We start from the raw sequence: 13,380 nt of genomic DNA, 5'->3' as shown, positions 1-13,380 counted from the left end.
TAAATACACATTTTTAAAACTGTATTATAGAGAAATTTGAACAAAAATAAAATAATGTACTATAGTCCTATGTACCCATGACCCAGCTCCATCTGTCCACAACTAACCCTGCTTCATCTACACCTTTAGCCATTGTTCCCTTTTCTATACTATGAAGAAAATCTAAAACATCATTTCACCCATGAATATATTTCAGTGTTTTAGAGATATTTCCTGTAAAAGATAGAGATAAATACATTTAACCTTCCCACATATGATAGATTTTGTTACAGTTTTTAATGCCACTGTTTCCATTAAATTAATAAAATTATGATTACAGCCAATTGATTATAAGGAGTTGACTTTTAGACTCTTCCTATAATAGTCTCAAGGCCAGTGTTTTTCAGACTATGTTCTTTGGACCCCTATTGTGCTATGAGCTCTTAGTAGGCATACCTGAAAGAAAGGTTGGAAAATTCTTGACAATTTGCCTTTAGCTTAGTAAAGTTTCGGATGAGTCCTATATAGTAAAGAATCTTGTTTCACTTTGTTTAAACCTAGTATTTTCTCTAGTAATTCTTTAGTAATTTGGCCATGTACATATTTCCCCCCTGTTAATACTTCTGACTGTCTCTCTGGAAATTAACACTCTAGAAAATAGTTTGGGAAACATTGCTCCATGATCTGGTTCCCAAACAGTTGTTCATAGACCAACTGAAGATTTCTCAGCCCTAACACAACTTATTTGAATAGAAATCTCCCTAAGAGAGGCAGACATATGTATTTTTAAAAATAAGATTATTTATAGATAATTTTGATACCCTGCATTGTGGTGACAATCTTTCTTTATAACCCAGATCAGTAGTAATTTATTAGGGATTGTGCCTGGATATTGTGCTGTGCTCTAAATTGCTACTAAGTTTTCAGGGAATTATTGTGCTAATTCAGGAAGCATTAAGAAAATGTTTTCCAATTCTATGAATTCATTCTGTGAGCATATCCAAGTGCATTGTCAGTTTAAGCTATCTCTGTTCCTTACTCTGACTCATGATATAAATCCAAAATCTTTATTTCTCTACTGATTCCAATAGTAAAACTTGAATATAACTTATCTGTATTATATCCAATATCTGAACTAATATGAGAATCAGTTTATTTTAATTAACTAATAATTTACTTTAGGCTTTTTTTTTTTTTTACTAATATGTATAGCCTTCTGAATACTGCTGAGAATAGTATTATAACTGTTAGCTACCAAGGAGTGTCAGTTACTGTATTTGGACTAACTTTTTCAATACCAATGAGAAAAACATCATTTTATAATATTAATATGTGTTGCAATTAATATGAAGGTCTACTAGCTATAGTTAGGTATGTCACACATAAAAATCTCCATGTCTAAACAGTCAGTGAACTGGTAACATTTTTAAAATAATAAAAAATTGAAAGAAATTAATTTTCTTTACATAATTCATGAGTATCTATGTATTTGTCTTCAATAAACCCATCATCATCCACTACAAATGAATGTAGTTGTTCAAATATTACTGTAGTATCTTCAGAGTTTGTATCTGGTATCTGTGAAAGGGAACTTGGGTTTTGGGTAAAACCATCTTCATAGATTTCTACTTCATGTTCTTCCAGGTGATGATGTTTATAACTAAGCAGAAAATTATACCATATTGGCAATTTGATAGCAATAAAAATGAGGAGAGAAGTCATCAGTACAGTCATTACAACACCAACAAGAAAAGCCCAGCTTTTTCCAAGATGTCCATGTTCTTAAATAGGATACAGAGACAGAGAGAGAATGAGAGAGGGAGAGAGGGAAGATATTTTGTTAAATTGACAACAAAAGTTACATATCTTAATAACTCCCCAATATTGGTATTAGAAATGAATGTACTTTATAATTTTCTTTAAGCAAAAGTTAATAAAACTACAACATAAAGATATAAAGATATTTCCTAGAGTGGTAAAAGAATAACTCCTGTCTTTACAGGGATTGTTTATCCATTCACCTAGGAACATTATAAGAATTGTGACTTGCCCTGGCGATTTGGCCCAGTGGTTAGAGTTGGCCTGCAGACTGAAGGCTCGGGTTCGATTCAGATCAAGGGCTCAGACCTTAGTTACAAGCTACATCCCCAGGCCTCCATCCCCTGGACAGGACACGTGTGGGAGGCAACTAGTCAATGTGTCTCTCTCACATTGATGTTTCTCTCTCTGTCTCTTCCCCCTTCCTTCTACTTTCTCTAAAACTCAGTGGAGAAATATCCTCAGGTGAGGATTAACAAAACAAAAGAAGAATTGTGACTTTACTAGTTAAAATTAAGCCTATGAGTAGTTAAATAATATGCCTAGTGGCATTTGCCTGGTATAATTAGCAGAGCCTGTTTTGGAAACCCAGTATTTTGTAAATCTTTTGTTGACATGAGGAATTTTACATTGTTTCTAGTAACTTAAAATTTAATTTTTTAGTATACTATCTTCAGCAATGTTAATATTCAATACCAGTACATTACCTGAATTTCTTGTTAAGTTGTTCAAAGAGCTATTAAATGTTGAATTGCTAATTGACTGAAAATTAATCTGAAGGTCTTCAGTTATAGGTGAAGGAAGTTTTGAGTAGCATTCAGCCTTATAAGGTACTGTTTTGATGCTGTAGCATTTCAGTATATCTGGGTAGCTGCACATGGTGATGTTCTCATTTTCTAGTAAATCAAAGAATAAATTATGATTTATTATGGAAAATAAAATATTATGGTTAATAACTTTTTATAGTTATTTAAATTAGAATTTTTTGACATGTCATTATTGGTACTATAAGAAACTGTTATATTACCTAGCAACACAAGGGAAAGATGCACATTCCTGTTTATTAAGTTTTTTTTTTTTTTTTTTTTTTTTTTTTTTAAATATATTTTATTGATTTTTTACAGAGAGGAAGAGAGAGGGATAGAGAGTTAGAAACATCGATGAGAGAGAAACATCGATCAGCTGCCTCTTGCACACCCCCCACTGGGGATGTGCCCGCAACCAACGTACATGCCCTTGACCGGAATCGAACCTGGGACCCTTGAGTCCGCAGGCCGACGCTCTATCCACTGAGCCAAACCGGTTTCGGCTTTATTAAGTTATTTTATAAATGTATTTTAAGTACAGTATCTATATGTTGTTTAGTTTGTAATAGTAAAGATGTTACAATTAAGATTGTAATGAAAATCTGGGGAAAATGGGAGACTTTTCTGGGGTGAAACAACCAAAAATCAATCACATTTGGTTTTGATTAATTTAATAATGATAGCTTACCTAACGTTACATTGGATGTGTTTAGCCAATTCTGCAAATTCAGTAAACTACAGGAGCAGTTCCATGGATTTCCATGTAAAATGATTAATTCCAGACGAAACAGTTGTGGTACATCAAAATAGCTTATCAAATTGCCTTGCAGATTCAGAAGTTTCAGGTTTTTAAGAGGCACAAATATATCAGGATTCAGTTGTAATATTTTGTTCTGGCATAGATATAACTGTTTTAGTTTAGTTAAGCCTGTAAATGCACCCTGTTGAATTGTGTGGATGGAGTTTCTACAGATATTTAAAATTCGTAGATTGGAGAGGTTACCAAAACTATTATTACATAAGATGATGACACTGTTTTCAATCAAGTAGAGCTCAGTGAGTAAATAATACATCTGTAGAATACTTGTGTCTGTAATATTCAGAGTAATTTGGTTATAACTGAGATCAAGTATAGTAACCTCTTTATTGATATCCGCTGGAATCAAATAATAATTCTGTTTAGTGAAGTTGCATTTGACTTCCTAAAAAATAAAAAAAATGTATTAATCAGAAAAATATTAACAGAATTTTCTAAATTTCATATCCTAGCAATTAAACATTGGAAGGAAATAGTTTAGAAAAGTATCTACTGTCTAATCTTTCAATATTATAGTTTGAAAAAGGAAAAGCAGATGCTTTTATTTCTTTATTGGGATGAAATATTGAAGAGTAAGGAAATTCTGATATATATAATTTATTGAGCAAGGAGATTCTAGTTTGTCATACAGGTATCTTCTAACTGTTATTGTGTAATCATTACAGAAAGAAAGACTTTTGGTATATTCCCATTTGTATATGTGGAAATACATGATGAATAATAATTCTGTTAAAAAATGAAGTCTGCTTTTGTCAAATTAGAAACTGGCTCAGAGATCACAGATTTTGAATATATCCAGCTAACTAAAGAGTTAGTTTTAATGGCTTGGTTTGGATTTTTTGTTTTTTTTGCTTTCTTTTATTACTTTGGGACATTCAAAGTGTACCTTTGAAAATATTTCCACTGTCTTAATTGTAAAAACTTACTGTTTTAAAAGTCTGGCTTTCATCTGATAGTATTATCATGAAGAGGGGCCAAAACAAGATCGATATGCATGAGGCTTTCATACTGCAGGCCTGATGGAAAAGAGAGTCGTGTCAGTAGGTGACTAGCACTTCAGAGATTATTGAAGACATTTTGCTTTCCTTTTTTCTCTTTTTAAATCTATTTTTTCTTAAAATATATAAAATGTGAAACAATTACACGTTCCTTCACCATCCCTGTACTCTAATCTTAATAAATTAGAAAGCTCCTGTGGAGAATGGAAGTAGATCTATTGAAAATAAGGTCCAGAAGAATATGTATTTATGTATATGTGTTTAAGTATACTCTTTTTTCCTTTATATTTTTTATCACCATTTATCTCCCCTATACCCTCTTTCACTTCCACCCCCACTTGCCATAATCACTACACTGTTGTCCATGTCAATGAGTAGTATATTCTTATATTGCTATTTCTTGTTGTTTTTTTTTTAATTTTAGGTGTTCTTTATTGGTATTATCCATTTAGATACAAGTGTAGGAGATAAGAGTCTTTGGTTCTCTTTCAAACACTCCCTACTTTCATCTCTAACACAACAAATATATATACGTCCTGTCTCCTTAGTCTTCATACATAGTTACTTATAATTTGGGTTAGATGAGTATTCCGTGTGTCACAAATGTGTAAATGCTATCAGTGTCTGAGCCATATAACAGGATTACTTTTCTATTCCTGCTCACAATTTTTCGATAAATATACTGTGTTTTTTTTTATATGCTTAGTTTTCTTCTTTTTTTTAATGCATTTATACCCAAACCCTTCTTTAACAAATCACCCAATGTTGTATGCATTTCTGATATTTAATCTGCTTAAAGAAGTCTCTCCCAGAGCCTGTTGCCATGCTGTAACCTAGAGGATCTGATGACTGTACCCTCTACACAGCTGCTGACTTCTACTTTCCTCCCACCCTTATGGAAGACATTCCCTTTTGTCTTTATGGCTGGATGCCTGTGTTCTAGAATGCCTGTCTTGGATTACTGCTTTTTTTTTTTTTTTTTTTTGGTTAATGAAGTTTCCTGCAATAGCTTCCTAAGAAGGTCTATAGGCGGGAAATTTTTTTAGACCTTGAAAGATAATTTGGTTAGAAGTAAAGTTATAAATAGGAAATAGTTTTCTCTGAAACTGTTGGTGGCATTGCCCCATTGTCGCAGGGTTTGTAGTATTATTGTGAAGGACTATGATGCTATGCCATTCTAGTTCTTTATCCTTTTATATAACTTGCCTCTTCTTAAGCTTTTAAAATTAATATTCTGAAGTGTCATGGATCTTCCTGAGAGTCTGTTTTCATTCATGAAACTGGGTACTTACTTGGTGGGTGCTTTCAATCTGGAAACTATCCTTCAGTTCTGAAGTTTTCTGAATTATTTCATTGATAATTTTCTTCCCCATTTTCTTTTTTAAGTCTCACTACTCTTTAGAACTGCTTTAATTGGGTGTTTAGGTGTTGGATCTCCTAGAATGATTTTCTAATTTTTTATCTTGACTTGCCTATATTTCATTTTATTCTGCTTTCAAGGATATATCCTCAATTTTGTTGTTAAACTCTTAAAGTTTTCCTTTTCTACTCATTTTAATTCTAAGAGCTCTTTTTGTTTCCTGAAAATTTTCTTTAATAGTATCCTATAGCATAAGTTATTGTGTCTTGTATCTTTTATTTTCCTTTTTCTTTAATAGTCTCTATGCCTTCTTGTTATGCTTTTCCATTTTGTAATGGTCAGTATCCTTTATATTAGAGACATTCTGTCTTCATATATCTGTTAATATTTGCTTTGGAACTTACAGATAAGACTGGGCAACAAAAAAGCTATTTGGATACAACATTTATATAGGTCTTATTTCTGTAGAGTAAAAAACTTCCTGGACTGTTTCTTTGGGGAATCCCTAAATGTCATTATCTTGAGATCTTTTCCTTGGGCTAGTTGGATTCCCAAAATGACTTTTCTTTTTTTGTTAATCCTCACTGGTGATATATTTTTCCATTGATTTTTAGAGAAAGTGGAAGGGAGGCGGGGGGTAGACACACACACACACACACACACACACACACACACACACACACACACATCGATTGGTTGCCTCCTGCACGCATCACACACACACACACACACACACACACACACACACACACACCGATTGGTTGCCTCCTGCACGCACACACACACACACACACACACACACACACACACACACACACACACACATCGATTGGTTGCCTCCTGCACGCACCTCAACCAGATCCCCAGGCCCGGGAATGGAGCCTGGAACCGAGGTACATGCCCTTGACTGGAATTGAACTCAGGCCCCCTCAGTCTGAGGGCTGATGTTCTAACCACTAAGCAAATGGACTAGGGCCAAAAATGACTTCTCTAATTTGCCTGAACAGATAAAGCCAAATGACTAGCATTTTGAGAGCTGAATGGTGGAAAAGGTGGGTTTATCTCAATAATTAGTATGTAAACCTTAACTTACTTTCTCTTTTTTTCTGGCATAATAATCTTGCACTCATTTGTGCTTATTGCCAGATTCCCTTTTTATTCTCCCCAGAGGGGAAAAAAAAGCCTTAATCTTCTGTTTATGTGGGCGAGGAGCTTTACCTGACTGGGCAGGGACAGGTAGGAAAACTTTAAACTTTGTTCTAGCCCCTCCTCTATTTCCAGAACACCTGGTGCTGCCAATTTTTGGCCAGTTTGGCATTTTGCAGTGTAAATCCTCTGGCTCCTCAGCTTTCCACTCCGCTAGTTGGGGAAAATTTTGCTCTCCCAGTCAGTTTCCACTTAACTATTAACTGTCTAGTTTCTAGGTTTTATTGCTGTTGCGTCCTTTTTCATTCTCTTTGTTCTTATGAGTTTATATTCCTTCCTGCCTTTTATTTACATTTCAGTCAGGTTTGGGGCGGAAGTCAAAGTTAATGGGTACATTCATTATACCATCTTTAACTAGAAGTTGCCATTTATTGGAGTAATTTCTTCTTGCTTAATAGTTACTTTCCATTTAGTGATTTTACTCATGATATTCATGCTTCTTGTTTTTATATGTGCATTTTTTTAAGTCAACACTAAAACTGCTGCAAACAAATGATGTTTGAAAGGTATGAATATATCATGCTAGTACCACCCTTAGTGATTTTCTATAATTTGAGTCTTATTTTTCTTTTGAGCCTTTTAATTTATAGCATATGTTGCTTAATAATTTTTAAGGAAAAGTTTGTTCTACTAGAGCAGGAAGTAGAAAACTACTCAGAATGAGCAAGACTCATTTCACGTTACTAAAGTCTTGTTACCTCGTTAGCAAAGAGGTATTTATTGTTATTTTGATACTACCCTATTCTAGTTTATCTACTCTTTGCCTTCAATTTGTTTATGTGTTTATACTTATTTCCCTTCTTTCTCCCTTTCTGTAGCTAAATCAAATTTGTTAGAAAAAGCCACTATTCCTCCTAGATATTACAACTTGGATATAGATCATAATAGAATCCCTTTTAGAGTCAGAAATGAGTTCAAGTTATCACTTATTCCAGACCACTGCCCACAAAAGAGTATCCCCAAATCGTATATAAAAGGTATTTTGCCCATGTTTAGTGGTCTCTAGGAGTGTGCAGCCTCTTCATTCTCTCGTTTCAGTATTTCTCAGTGGTGTTGTTCTTACTGTAGTCTCTGGCAGGGTCCAGATGTGGGTAAGGGAGAAGTGCTATTTTTTTCTGGAATAAAAAGGATAGGGATCATTAAAGGAAGCAATTAGACTACAAAGAAAATTACGTGAACTTAAGTAAAAAGTTGATATGGAGTGAAGTAGCTGAAGAAGGTAATGGGGGTCAGGCAGGACCGTGAGCCTATATGGAAATAGAGATAGGGTCATCTTGTGTTTATTATCTTTATCATCTATTTAATACTAATAATTATTTTCTCCAGTGTGCTAAAGGAAATAAAATTATAAGAATTAGAAAAGAAGTATTTCTTTCTCTTTGATACATTTTTAAGTTAGAAGCAGTATATACTCAGAGCTTAAAATAGATTCTATATAAGAAAGCATTCAACAATCTAAAACATTAGGTCTAAAGTCACAAAATGCATTGATTGAGCTCCATGATCAATGGGGCTTTCTGTATATTTGTATATCTTTTGAAAGGGGAAAAATTGAGAAAGGGGGTAGATGTTGACCATTCAGACACTGAATGGATAAATCCCTAGACAGAGGAAACATTTGCTAGCATTATTGGCTATCTTGAAGAAATCAGATTGTCAGAATAGCTAGCCAGTAGATTATGAAGAAAATGTTCTTGAGTCAATTTACCCCATTTAAAAAGTTGGATTTTTTTTTCTCAATTTGAAATTTATTTTGAAATTTGGGTTTAAATGTAGTAATTAAAAAATAGAGAACAAATATATCAGTTTATTTTAATTATTTCACAAACTAAGTGCCCTTTTATATAGCCTACAGTCTACAGAGAGAGAGAGAGAGAGAGAGAGAGAGAGAAGCTTTATACAAGAGGAAATGATAGATATTGAAAAAGAAACAGTGTTGTTCTTATGCAGTTTTTAAGTACAAGTTTCTTACGAGGTTTTGATTATTTGCTATATATGACTGTTATATACTATGAAGTAAAAATATGCTGCAATTATTTTGGTTTTGTTAAAGGTGTTTATAGTTTGCCATTAAATATTTTAGATATGCCAAAAATCTGTGTATTTTGAAGTAAGGTGTTAATAATTCACAATTAATTTCACTCTTATAATTAACCATTTTATAGATTTTTTTTCCCCTCCAGTTTAAAAACTTGTAATGGAAAACTTCAAGAAAAACCTCTAAATAAGGAGAATAGTCATCACCCAATTTCAACAATTATCTACGGGTAGCCAGTAATTTTTTGTTTTACAAATTTATTTTTAAGTTAATGTCACCTCAAAATGTTGTGTGATTAACATATTTCAAAATAAAAAGATCAGATAAATCTGAATAAATGAAACCTTTTTTGAAAAAGAAAAATAATTTTTATTATATTATAACTTTATTTGGGAAATATTTTTTGGCTAGTCTAAGGTTAATATCTATAGAGTGTGTGAAAATATAATCATATTATCTGCTCTTTCATCATTTAGTAAAGGCATAATTTTTTGTACAGATTTAACAAACAAATATGACTTTAAAAAAAAATTCAGCAACAACCACCAAACCTGTAAATATATAAGATCTTACCTTTACTTTTTTTTTTGTCTCTGAGACTGGTGTGCTAAGGAATCTATTCTGTTTCTTCACCATTAAAAAGAAAGCTATGTCATATGATTTCATTTCACTTTGTTTTAACCTTTGTACCCAGTGAGCAGGTGATTTTAAAAAAACCACCAACACTGGACTTCCTTAGCAAAAGATTGACTAGAAGAATAATTTCTTAAAGTCATCTTTGACTTCTTTAGTATACCAAGTAAGGTCGTTTCCATAATCTTTATGTTTAATTACCCTTAATAAAGTTAAATATTAACAAATTTACTTTATGAGTTCAAGTATGTAAATTTGAGAATTCTAAAGTGATTTAGGTGTTATTCCTGAAGGTATTTTATGTTTAGAAAGATACAAGTTGAAAAAATACCAAGTTTAGTACTCCACTGAGTTTTTTATGACACCATCATTGGTGATTTACTGCCAGGTTATAACCGGAGCCAAGTGCTAATATCAAAACATTTGACATTTGACCATTATGTGGCCTTGAGAAAATCAGTTACCTGCCTTTTGCTGTTAACTTCTCTGTAAAATGGAATACTGTACAACATTAGTTCCCATCTAACTACATTGAGACATGTCAGAAAGAAACATGGTTAAGAGGCAAGTAATCATGGAGTTCAGAATGAGTTTGTTTCAGATGATTAACTCCTCTAGGCCTCAATATCTCCTTAATCTATGAAACAAAAAGACTGAAATAGATGATCTTTTCTGCTTGAAAGTTCTATGAGCCCATATACCCATATAAATTGTAGCAACAGTAAACACACTTGTAACATCAAGCACTGTAGTAATTGAGGTTCAAAGTAAAGAAAGACACTAGAGTGAGACAAAAACAAATAAAAATTCCAGGTAGTCTGTTTCATTATGTTCGTCATTTATTTGATTATTATGATGTCTTTACAGAAAAATTTCTTAGTTTAGATTATCTTATGCTAATGGAGTATGAGTGTGTAAAGAGTGTGAAGGTCACCGATATGTGGATATAGAGGACTTAGCTAGTGATTGTGAAAACTGTAGAAGTTGGTTATCTACTTGTGAAAGAGATTAAATAGTAGAATAATCATTTTGAAACTTAAAATATAAATTTATGGCATTGGAATTAAAATTTACTTTAAGAAAGATTTTTATATGTAAATCTTGAAATATTTACATGATAACTAGCATCTTACCTTTTTATTTTTTTCAAAATGTTTCTCTGTCCTAATGATAATTGACCTTGCATAGGGTAATAAGTAGCACATCACTGGTATTTCTTGTGGTTATATGATAAATATTTGTAATTAATTTTACTACTACTACTTATAGATGGTTGTACTTGCAATGTTTCTGTTTTGTTTTTTGGGAAATTATTACTTTGCAGTGCTATAATATTGTAGTGCTAGAAATTATTACTTTGCAGTGCTATAATATTGATAATCTGTGGAATACCAATTTTAGTTAAAGCAGTGGATAAAAGGGAGTTTAAGCAAAACATATTAATCTAAAGCTATGATTTTTAAAAATCAAGTTGCACTATAGGTCTCTCTACTCCCAGTTCAGTCAGAGCTGTGTTACTTTATATGATTTACATGTTAAACTTCCATACTGTATTTCATTTGTTCAAAGAATTCTGTAGCTATGAGATGTTTGAAAACAACTCTTCTAAAATGCAACTATCTTATTTGTCTTAAAGGTATGATAGCAAAAATTATAAATACATCCTCATGTTGAAGGCTTTAATGATTTTCTGTGATGATTTTTGTGTTATCTTATAAGAATGTAAGTAGAATGGAGAGTAAGAAAATAGAAGCATTTGGGGGTTGAGAAGAAAAAGACAAAGTAAGTCTGTGCTGATGGGGGCCAAGTTTTGTACAGGTCAAATAGAATTATTTTGTACGTTTGTAAGAACTTTTAGATCATAAACTATGATTGAATAAATTTAAGTACCCTATTTAAATGAGACCAGGACCTGAGTAAAAGTAATGTTTTTTCCCCTCAGTATAGTAAGGAATATTGCATACTTTTGGTTTCAGGAAGGAGAAACAAATTAGAAGTGTAGAAGAAGAAATTGAACAGGAAAAACAAGCAGCAGATGGCATTATAAAAAATATGTCTCCTGAAAAACAAGTCAAGTACATAGACATGAAAACCACAAATGAGAAATTATTACAGGTAATACTAATTACTCCTTTGGGACAGGCATATAGCAATCTTGCCACGATGGGCAGCATTGGCATCCCCTGAGAGCTTGACTAGACTTACTGCTCAGTCTTTAACAAGGTCCCGGATGATTCATAGGATATTTAAATTTGAGAAGCACTGCTTTAGAAAAATTTATTTTCTTATGCTACATGATGACCCAGCTTTTACTATATTATTTGTTCAGTCTATGCATCATTCATTTTTGAATGTCATAAAGACATATGAAAACACTTATTTTAATCAACTTTTAATAGCAACATTAAAAGGCCTAATATACCTGAGCCATATGAAATGAATATTTACATTCTTTCCTTCCTGCCTAATAAACCTCAAATATTTTTTTATTAAAAATATTTAATGTTGACACTATTGCAGATGTCCCCCATATCTCCCCTTTAACCTACCTCTACCCACTCCACCTCCCCTTCCCTTGGCCTTCACCATACTATTTGTGTCCATGGGTTATGCATATGTGTTCTTGAGCTAAACCCTTTACCTTCTTTTTTTTTTTTTTTGTAATATATTTTTATTGAATTCATAGAGGAAGGGAGGAGTGAGAAATAGAAACATCAATGATGAGAGAGAATCATTGATCGGCTGCCTCCTTGCATGGGACTGAGCTCGCAACCCAGCATATGCCACAACCAGGAATCGAACCATGACCTCCTAGTTCATAGGTTGATGCTCAACCACTGAACCACACCGGCCGGGCTCCCTTTTCCTTCTTTATCCGGTCACCTCTGCTCTCTCCCTTCTGGCACCCTCCAGTCTATTCCTTGTACCCATAATTCTGGTTCCATTTTGTTCTTCATTTTATTTTGTTCATTAGATTCCTTCATTGACAGTTCAATGTAACTTTTATTTTAGACAGGATTTATAAGATACAATGAAACATTGAAAAAAAGGTATTACAGAAATGTCAAAATATAGTTAATCCTGCATAGGGGTTCTCAAATGAGTAATAATCACTTTAAGAGTTTTATCCCTTAAAGGTGTTGAGTTATGTAAATTGCTATAGATCTGGGTCCTAAGAGAAATTAGGGACATGGTAAGTCTTCTTACTACAATAAAATAAAATTTTAAAAAATAAATCAATTAAATTTAAAAAGGAATTAGGCAAAAAAAATATGAAAACAGTTTAAAAATCAAAATTAAAAATCATAACTTTAAACAATGACATAATGAGTTTGAAGGCTTCTGAAACTTATTGGATGATTACAGTGATGTGATTTGTGTGAAAAGGACAGGCTGCCTCCATCAAGCTTATAGAGGGTATGTTATTTTTTTTATCTTCACCCGAGGATATGTTTCCATTGATTTTTTTAGAGAGAGAGAGAGAGAAACATAGATGTGAGAGAGAAACATCAATTGGTTGCTTCCCATATGCCTGGATTAGGGATCGAACCCACAACCTAGATGTGCACCCTGCAACCGGAATCAAACCTGCAACCTTTTGGTGTATGGGATGATGCTCCAACCAACTGAGCCACTCAGACAGGGCATAACGTATTTTTAAAGGTGGATCATGGTAAAGTTTTTAGAAATAATGGAAAAATTGGAAAAAATAGCAGTGAATACTA

The 13,380-nt window shown here is 32.9% G+C and overlaps 2 protein-coding genes across 2 annotated transcripts in view; one reads left to right on the top strand and one right to left on the bottom strand.

Moving 5' to 3' along the window:
• The window catches only part of IFT74 (intraflagellar transport 74), a 110,832-nt gene that overhangs the window by 22,915 nt on the left and 74,537 nt on the right, over positions 1 to 13,380 (top strand). Inside the window, exon 9 of the mRNA XM_054727514.1 lies at positions 11,632 to 11,770. Coding sequence (XP_054583489.1) covers positions 11,632 to 11,770 — 139 coding nt within the window. The remainder of the gene's footprint in view (positions 1 to 11,631; positions 11,771 to 13,380) is intronic.
• On the bottom strand, positions 1,432 to 4,427 carry LRRC19 (leucine rich repeat containing 19). The gene is made up of 4 exons (XM_054727515.1): positions 4,347 to 4,427; positions 3,292 to 3,805; positions 2,505 to 2,693; positions 1,432 to 1,760 (listed from the first exon to the last, which is right to left on the bottom strand). The coding sequence occupies exons 1-4, from the start codon at positions 4,425 to 4,427 to the stop codon at positions 1,432 to 1,434; spliced, it is 1,113 nt and encodes a 370-aa protein (XP_054583490.1).

This window comes from Eptesicus fuscus, chromosome 15 (assembly GCF_027574615.1).
Source record: "Eptesicus fuscus isolate TK198812 chromosome 15, DD_ASM_mEF_20220401, whole genome shotgun sequence".
NCBI lineage: Eukaryota > Metazoa > Chordata > Mammalia > Chiroptera > Vespertilionidae > Eptesicus > Eptesicus fuscus.
The sequence above is the reverse complement of the archived record's forward strand: the minus strand, read 5'-3'. Positions and strand labels throughout refer to the sequence as shown.

Excerpts from the sequence above, each read along its gene's own strand:
- LRRC19 (XM_054727515.1), bottom strand. The coding sequence starts at position 4,427 with ATGAAAGCCTCATGCATATCGATCTTGTTTTGGCCCCTCTTCATGATA. Across the intron at positions 3,806-4,346 it reads AAAGCCAGACTTTTAAAACA|GAAGTCAAATGCAACTTCAC; the intron begins GTAAGTTTTTAC and ends TTTATTTTTTAG. Across the intron at positions 1,761-2,504 it reads CAACTTAACAAGAAATTCAG|AACATGGACATCTTGGAAAA; the intron begins GTAATGTACTGG and ends ATCCTATTTAAG.